Source organism: Syngnathoides biaculeatus, chromosome 6, assembly GCF_019802595.1.
Source record: "Syngnathoides biaculeatus isolate LvHL_M chromosome 6, ASM1980259v1, whole genome shotgun sequence".
NCBI lineage: Eukaryota > Metazoa > Chordata > Actinopteri > Syngnathiformes > Syngnathidae > Syngnathoides > Syngnathoides biaculeatus.
This window is the reverse complement of record NC_084645.1, coordinates 16,604,703-16,614,071: the sequence shown is the minus strand read 5'-3', so window position 1 is coordinate 16,614,071 and position 9,369 is coordinate 16,604,703. Positions and strand designations below refer to the sequence as shown.

Genomic DNA, 9,369 nt, shown 5'->3' with positions numbered 1-9,369 from the left:
TCCCACGGAATATATTCCCGTCTCTTTAAAACTCTTGTTCACCCTCTGAGTTTCTTTATCCGAAGAAATGAAAATGAAACACGTGTCACGTGACTTAACTTCCCCAGGCGTGGTTTCTTTTCTCATAATTGCAAGTAAGTATTGTAAGTATCTCTGCAATTTACAATAAAAATTCTGCTCGTGGTATTCTCCGTTTCTCCTTGGACACACAAAGCGAGACAGATATTAAACCGAACGATTGCGTAATAAGGTAGGAAAAGACGTTCAGCGAGAGTACTGCGTTGTATACCTGCAACACTACCGCTTTCTGAGAAACCAGAAAATAAGTATTATTTAAAAAATACTTATAAAATGACTGTTTGGCAACTTTCTATCAAATATTGCTGAGATTCAATTATTTTAGAATGTGTTAATATCGAACTTGGGTTAGATGTACTTCCGCCTTTCCAGATATGACGTATCAATAAAGTTTAAGGTATTCGATAGGAAAACCGTGTGAAAAAGAACCTATTTAATATATAATTGAACATTACATAATTTTAGGAATAATCGGAAAGTTAATACAATGATTAGTTGGGTAACTAGAGCTTTGTCGCAGGAGGTGCCGAAGTAACTTCAACACAAATGTATTAAAAAAAAAAAACTGCCATAGCAACCACCTCACTGTGCCGTAGCAACCATGGAGGAAGGTCGAGACTTCATGGAAAAGAAAATCCCACAGGAACAGCAAGAAGCGGTCAAATCGCTACAGTAAATAAACGCTTGATATCATCTGTTGAATTTGAATATAGTCTATTGTGGACGTTTTCTCCTGACTTTAGCCAGGCGAAAGCGAATGCTCACTAACCGCGGCTACCATGTTGGAACTGTATCCAGTTGTCATCATAACTTTAAATAGTGATTACTCTTGTCACCAAACTAGCTTGTAGAAATTTTATCGCACGTTAAATGGGATATCAAATTGGTTTCCCTATTTTTTTATGTGGGTTACAACCTTAAAATGAATGAACAAAGTACAAATAGTTACTGTACTGTAGACTTTTTTTTTTCTTTCCCACCTTTATCTCCAAAACATAACTTCGCCAATGAGCTAATTTTTAATTCTGTCCAACTTCCTAACTCTTAAAGCAAACATCAACATCTGCATTTCATTTATCTCCGTTTTGACCATTACGTAATTTATTTTTGTTGGGTTTTTTTTTCATACTTTTTTTCAATCGACACAGACTCAGTTTAACAAAACATAAAAATATGTTCCTAGTTATCCAAAGAGGTATTGTATGTTATTGACAGTAACAAAAAATGTATTTTTTTTAAAATCAAAGTAGTACATTTTTTACAAGTGTTTGTGGATGTGCATGTACAGTGAAGAAAATAAGTATTTGAACACCCTGATATATTGCAAGTTCTCCCATGAAGGGGTCTGAAATTTTCATCGTAGGTGCATGTCCACTGTGAGAGAGAATCTTAAAAAGAAAAATCCAGAAATCCCAATGTATGACTTTTTTAACGATTTATTTGTGTGATACAGCTGCAAATGAGGATTTGAACAACTGAGAAAACCAATGTTACTGTTTGGTACAGTAGCCTTTGTTTGCAATTACAGAGGTCAAAGGTTTCCTGTAGTTGTTCACCAGGTTTGAACACAGTGCAGGAGGGATTTTGGCCCACTCCTCCACACAGATCTTGTCTAGATCAGACAGGTTTCTGGTCTGTTGCTGAGAAACACAGAGTTTCAGCTCCCTCCAAAGGTTTTCTATTGGGTTGAGGTCTGGAGACTGGTTTGGTCACACCAGAATCTTGATATGCTTCTTAGGGAGCCACTCCATGGTTTTCCTGGCTGTGTGCTTCGGGTCATTGTCATGTTGAAAGACCCAGCCATGACCCATCTTCAATGTTCTGACTGAGGGAAAGAGGTTGTTCCCCAAAATCTCACAATACATGGCCGCGGTCATCCTCTACTTAATACAGTGCAGTCGTCCTGTCCCATGTGCAGAAAAACACCCCCAAAGCATGATGGTACCACGCCCATGCTTCACAGTAGGGATGTGTTCTTGGGATGGAACTCATCATTCGTCTTAGGGTTAGTGGGATTCTGACCAAAAAGTTCAATTTTGGTCTCATCTGACCACAAAACTTTCTCCCATGACTCCTCTGTATCATCCAAATGGTCATTGGCAAATTTAAAATGGGCCTTGACATGTGCTGGTTTAAGCAGGGGAACCTTCCGTGCCATGCATGATTTCAAACCATGATGTCTTAGTGTATTACCAACATTCACCTTGGAAATGGTGGTCCCAGCTATTTTCAGGTCATTGACCAACTCCAGTTGTGTAGTCCTGGGCTGATTCCTCACCTTTCTAAGGAGAGCCCACAAGGTGATATCTTGCATGGGGCTCCACTCCGATTAAGATTTACCGTCATGTTTAGCTTCTTCCATTTTCTAATGATTGCTCCAACAGTGGACCTTTTATCACCAAGCTGCTTGATAATTTCTCCGTAGCCCTTTCCAGCCATGTGGAGTTGTACAATTTTGTCTCTGTTGTCTTTGGACAGCTCTTTGGTCTTGGTCATGTTACAAGTTTGAGTCGCACTGATTGTATGGGGTGGACAGGTGTCTTTATGCAGCCAACGACCTCACACAGGTGCATCTGATTCAGGGTAATACATGGAGTGAAGGTGGACTTTTAAAGGCGGACAAACAGGTCTTTGATGGTCAGAATTCTAGCTGATAGACAGGTGTTCAAATATTTATTTGCAGCTGTATCACACAAATAAATCGTTGGATTTTTGGGATTTTTCTTTTTGGATTATCTCTCTCACAGTGGACATGCACCTACGATGAAAATTTCATGCCCCTCCATGATTTCTAAGTGGGAGGACTTGCAATATAGCAGGGTGTTGAAATACTTATTTTCTTCACTGTGCATGGTTCAAGAACCTGTGGCATCTCTGCAAGGAGTCGGGGTTGTGAGTTTTTAGGAGGCTGACTTGAATCTCCTGCCCATTAGATCTTCCAACGCAGTACTCTTAGCTGAGAATGAGCTCTTTGAAAGCTTTATCAGCCGACTGGCTCAACAGGACCCAATGACCCAGCCTGTGGGTCGAGGCGTCGTTGGAACCGTGCAACTGGAGGACAGGGTAAACAAATACATTTACACTCAGCATACATAGCATTAAAAAAATCTCTCTCTCTTCATTTGAGAAGAAACTTTCTAATTTGGAGGAGCAATATTGCTGCAAGTTTATCACATAGGCACCCGAAGCAAGGGTTTAAAAAAAAAAAAAATACAGCAATATAATGGGGGAGTTTTATGTAGGGCTGCAGCTAAATATTTTACTGCACCGTCAAGGATGTGAATAAACCATATTTTTGCTGGGTTAAAGAGCAATTGTGAAGATCTTTCACTTAAAGGTCCCATATTTAACCAAATCAACTTTTCCTACTCTTTGTGATGTTATTTTGGCTCTATGGTCCCTCAGTAAACAAATACGAATTAAAACCGTGGACATATTGCTGAGTCACAGACTTTTTTTTCTGCATGGAACTCGGTCCATTTAAATTTCTTGAGCTTAGCTACATCGCAAATGACTGTATTATGTTTTTATTTGTTTAAAACAATGTCCTAACTTCATTAGAATTGGGTTTGTATGAGCTTAGACCGACTAACTCGAACTAAGACAAATATTCTTTGTAGTAGTACTTCAAGTTTTGGAAGTGTGAGTTCAAACTCAAATGAAGAAACCTCGAGAGAAAACAAATGTTTCCTTCATCTGATGTCACCAAAATTTGGTACATGGCCCATTCTAGTTTTAGTCCCCCTTGGACACCTTTTCCATGTTTTTCCCCAACTTGATTCAGTTTATCATTAGATGGTCATATTTACTGGACTGGCCATAAAGTCACACTGTGACTCCACTGAGCAAAAGCACGTGCATGTAATGTCGTGGTTACTATAAGGTTGTGCACTGTACTTGTCACCTTCATAATAAACCAACACACAGATTGCGAAAGTTCAGTTCACTGTTTCAAAAATGAATTACAGTCATCCATTATTCAATTTTTTTTTCAATACGCTATGTTGCCAATGGTCTAAATGTTGGATTAATTGGATATAACGTTCTCTCAGATTTGCTCTCTTGGTTGTTTTTGATGCTTCTTTGCTTAATGTGATGCACTCAAGAGACCCATTGGGTGACATGAAAACTTTTGCTATAATGTGCTTAAACAATGTGATGCAATCAAGTGGCGCCGTGGAAACACCAGACAGGGATGCAGCAGAAAACACAAAGACTGACCATCTCGAGAGGATTGCGAAGACATTGCAAAGACTCACATTGGCTATTTTTGTCACAGTCGGTTTGTTGTGATGTGGACCGCTTTAAGGAATAAAAAGGAGGGTTCGTGGAGATGTGGGCAGAACAGGTCGGAGATTGTGAAAGAGACATTTCCCACGTTCTCCTAGCAAGCAAGAAGTTCCTATTGTCTTCCTTCCTTGTGAAATTATACTTTCAACTACCTGGCTTGCGTGAGCCTGGCTATCACCGTATGCTATATCACCGGACACGTCACTGACCATGTCCCTGAAGAAGTTGTCACTGACTAAGCAAAAGGCTGTGTAAAGCTGCCACTATTCCTATACAGCCTTTTCTTTTTCCCAGTTTTGCCACCCATTCAGTCCACACTAGTAGCCAGCTGCAGCTTTCACCCCACAATCTCAAAAACGTGAGAAAAAACAGGCCACTTGAATGGTCGTTTTTTCTTTTTTTTTTTTTTTTTTAACGGGAAATTAAAACAAAAACGAAGCCTTTGGCATGTTGTACATCTTGTTTTGTGTCATGTTTTCCATGTCTCGTGTGCTCATTTTGTTATCTGTGTCCACCTGTTCTTGTTAACCTCCTCGCTTGTGTTGACCAATCAGCTCCCTCCTGCTACTGGTGCCTTGTCCAGGTGTTCCTTATTGTCACGTCACTGTGTGCATTTAACTCCCTGGTTTCTTTCATTTCTTGTCAGTCCATTGGTTGCTGGGATCATGTTTTCTGCACTGATATTGTTATCTATGTCCATGTCTTGTTTCCAGTTTTGGTTTATTTCATTTTGATTTCTTTGTGACTTTGATTAGTGGATGTTGGACTCTTGTTTGGTTTGCAGGTTTTGGATACATTTTGTCCCATTTACGGAGTGTCACTGAAAGCATGTCGAGGATGTAAAGATTAATGGCAGCTGCACTGAAATGTTTGCTAAATACCTTGTTGGACACATGAAGGCTTGTTCGTGTTGTGTTCAGACGGCTTTGTGGAAGTCTTTCACAAAGCTCGGCAGTCCTGAACGAACATGAACTTTCATTCGCAAACTGCTCACAGAGGCCAGAATGAGCGCATTCTGAAGAATGTTCTTCAGGCAGAAATTAACTTAAGTTCAGTTCACATTTGCTAAAAATATGAACGAGCTCACAAACTCGTAAAAAATAGATACGCACCTCATGTTACTATTACAGTATAGACAAAGATTATTCTCACTGATTTGCAGAATGCACATTTCACTTTCTTGTCTCAAGTCCAAACCTTAAAGTTCATAGGACATTCCTCAGTCCTGATGCCCCAACATCACTTTCCATTCATTTTTGTGTATGTACTGTCTTGTCAGAGTCGACGCTGGACGCAAAGATCTCAGGGCAACTTGGTCTACGGCCTCCTCCAGCTGACCTTGGGACAAAAAATGTCTGTGGCACAAAGTGAAATAGCAGCGATGATAAGAGACCAGCAGAAAGACAAGGAACAGTCGGAGAGAATTCTGAACAACTACAAAGTTAGTGTGGCAGAGGAAAATATACATTTAGCGCAAGTGAACATTTCTATTTTCACCTCTGTGACTCCCTTTCAGGCCTCCCTTAAAGAAATTGAGCTACAGCGAGCAGACATCCGCAGGTACAAGAACGACTTGGAACACAAAGTTCTCAAGCCAATGAAGAAGATGTCAGAAATGAAAGAACCAGGGAAGTTGCTCCAGTACATCAGGAGTAAGGTAAATATATCACCCATGTTTCTCGGTGGGTGTTTATTTTAGTAAACGGTCAACAATGGAACTTCTAACGAAGGCAACCGTGTTCTACTCGTGTTTAAATTCAGGGGACCTTTTACTTTTTCACACAGCGCAAGTTAACTGAATAGTTTTTTTTTTCTTTAATCAATAAAATCACCATTTAAAAATAACATTCTGCATTCACTTAGATTATATAATACTTATATTTGTTTGTTGATCTTAAACATTTAGTTGGGGGAAACTACGCAAAAATATAGGAATTTGAGAGGGGCGGTGGCAGTACTTTTTCATGACCTTGTATGTGTATTTCCATTCAGTGTCCCACAAATAAAACGCCATTAGTAATTAATTGTAATTTAAAATCAGAACTACATGCTGTTGTCTTTTACATTGTAATCTGGTAGAATGACTTTACTAGAAATTTCTCATATGGATATAATTTGAATATAATCTATAATATAATCATGAAATTAACTCTGCACTGTGCAATTGGGTTATAACTGCTGTTTATTAGACATAAGCCATTTGACAAAGAGGCCTTTATTATTCACTACTAAATACTGTACACCGTTATGACTGACCTGGTCATCATGATGATGACTGGTTGTGTGTTCTGTGTGCCCTCGTGTTTGTTCACCCCTCCCTCAATCACAACCTCCTTTCTTGCCTTTGTGTGCACTTGAATATATCAAGCAGGCCACCCAGTGTGACGTGCTAAAACTGAAGATCCAAGGACTGAAGGAGAAGGAAAGGAGGCTCCACCACCAGCTGCAGGAGAAAAGAGAGCTGGGAAAAGCCGGGCTCGAGGTGAGCACGGATAAAGTCAAGCAACACCCTCGGACATGCGTGTTGATTGGTAAATTACTGTGTAGTGTTTCCTATAAATGTCTCATCTCTTATTTGCGGTAAATAATATTTGTGATGTCCAGGACATTTTCTCGGAGTGCAGCGAGCCCACAATCGACATCAAAGAACTTCAAGTCAAACATTTGCAAGCGCAGCGTACGCTGCGTTCCCACAAGGTAGCTTATGTATGTGTCAGTCTTAGTCAGTGGTTTCCAAACCGTGGGGGTTCCCTAAACTTTTTGAAAACCACTGGTCTTAAGTTAACGCATTTTTCAACTAGTGTTTGCTCAATACTGGTTTGTTTGCAATATTGTGGACAGGAGAAGCTTCAGCGTGTGACACAAGAGGATGCACAGCTGACCAGTGACATCACTAAAAGGAAGGAGATGTTGGAGAAAATAGAAGGGGACACACGACTTGCTCAACAGGTGTTCAATTTCATTGGCCACAGCCATGCCTGATTATTTGCACATTAATTGAATAGGGAAATCACTTAAATAGTACATGTCAAAGGGAAGTAGTCTATGCAGTATAAAAAAAAAATATAGCTAGAAGTCATCTGCCCGCTTGCTCATTCACACCCATTCTCAAGACCACATAAACCCAGTTTTTCAGAACCTCTCCTGGCTGCCCATTCCACAATGCATCCAGTACAAAGTCCTACTCACTCACAAAACCCTCCATAAACAAGCCCTCTCCGACTTTTGCGACCTCATCAGCACCCGGAGTGTGCACTCCTCTGACAATAACCTTTCTACACCTCACCGGACCAAGCATCACCCCTGGGGGGACACAACCTTCACCATCTCTGTTCCCAAACTCTGGAATCTAATCTTAAAATCCTGACTCAACTGCTCAGATCTCTCCACCTTCACATCTCAAATGAAAACCCACTTCTTCCTTTTTCCCCCCAATACAGTACATGTTTATTATCATATCATTATTATTACTACCATAAAGCAAGTCCCAAGGCTTTGGGACTCCAGCAAACCATGGTCAGAGCCACTATTCACAAATGACAAAAAACTGGTGAAACTTCCTACGAGTGGCCGATCAACCACAATAACTTCAAGAGTACAAGAACGGCTCATCCAGGAGGTAACAAAGAACCATCAATGTCATCCAAAGAACTCATTGCCATGTTAGTTACAGAAAATGCTTGATTTCAGTTGTTGCTGTTTGTGACTAGGTTCAGCGGACCATTACTTTTTCACACGGCAAGAATTACCATTTTGAAACAGCATTCTGGGTTCACTTGAATTATATTTGTGTAAAACTTGCATTCATTTTATCTTGAACATTTAGTGGGGAAACTATGCACAAATATAAATCTTTAAATAAATACAAAAAATCCCATTACATACTGGGTCATTTTTTCAGACTTTCTGTAATTCCAATTTAAACAGGATTGATTTTGTGAAGACGACTGTCACTCCTACCTTTTTAGATTGGAACTGTGCCCTTTCTCCTCTCCCCACCTTTGCTACGTTGCAGGAGTGTTCAAAGGCTGAGGACCAGAACAAGCGGCTGCGGCACCAGATGTCAATTTACCAGGCACCCGACGTCGCCCAGTATATGGACATCAAGGAGAAACACAGGAGACTCCAGCAGAGCCTCCACACTTGGCAGAGGAAGGTTCGGATTGCCGAGGTAAACGGGATCTTCCGGGGGAAAAGCAAATAGTGCATAGGTTTCATCATTTTGTTTTACTACGTCTCTGCTTCGCTCTCCCAAGATGACATCCAAGTCTAAATCCTGGAGCCAACACAGAAGCACTTGTGTCATCAGTGCAGAAGCTGGAACTGTTGACAGGGATTGTCCAGATCCAGTGGAGCTGCCATACATAGCACAACATAGCAAATCTTAGATTTACAGGACTTCCAGACTACATTTTAGAAGAACTAGTAGATTACAAGTCTTTTTTTTTTTTTTTTTTTTTTTGGGTAGTCAAAAACAGAAATGTAAAATGAGTCAATGAAATTCCTTTAAAAATATAAATTCACAAGATTCACTATATATTTTTTTTTAATTTAAAATAAACATTGAATGAAATAAAACCAATTTTCCTAATACATTAATCCCACCCAGAAATCTAAAATGTTCTTCATAGTTGTTTATTTCACTTTTAAGTGAATTGATGGTCAACTTATTTTGTCATAAGCCATTCCAAGTGTATTATTCTGTATTCCTCCCTACACAAAATTGCATTGTATTTTTTTCTTTACTGAAATGTAAGACTTGAATTGATTTTTCTTGCAGCAGCATACAAAATAAATGTCTTAACTCTTACAGACAAAAACTCAAATACATTTTCTTTGGCAAATCATTTTTTTCTATAGTAATGATTGCGAATTTTTGTGATAACTTATTACAAACTGCAAAATATTACCAACATCCAAAATGTTCCAGTTAAATGCTTGACTGTCAGTAATGTATCAAAACACATTTTTCATGCAGTGCAAAAAAAAAAAAAAAAATAC

General features: G+C 39.5%; 1 protein-coding gene across 5 annotated transcripts; it reads left to right on the top strand.

Moving 5' to 3' along the window:
- Window positions 1-6: 6 nt before the first annotated feature.
- On the top strand, window positions 7-9,358 carry ccdc113 (coiled-coil domain containing 113). 5 transcript variants are annotated; one of them, XM_061821984.1, is made up of 9 exons: window positions 7-134; window positions 3,012-3,141; window positions 5,648-5,809; window positions 5,885-6,025; window positions 6,737-6,850; window positions 6,973-7,074; window positions 7,210-7,317; window positions 8,384-8,539; window positions 8,625-9,358. In XM_061821984.1, exons 2-9 carry the CDS (start codon window positions 3,088-3,090, stop codon window positions 8,754-8,756), a joined length of 969 nt encoding a protein of 322 aa, XP_061677968.1. In that variant the 5' UTR covers window positions 7-134; window positions 3,012-3,087; the 3' UTR covers window positions 8,757-9,358. The 5 variants fall into 5 exon arrangements, with proteins under 5 accessions (XP_061677968.1, XP_061677969.1, XP_061677966.1 ...); XM_061821985.1 differs by having other exon boundaries at window positions 15-143; XM_061821982.1 differs by lacking the exon at window positions 7-134 and adding an exon at window positions 501-750 and having other exon boundaries at window positions 6,740-6,850.
- The last annotated feature ends 11 nt before the right edge of the window (window positions 9,359-9,369 follow it).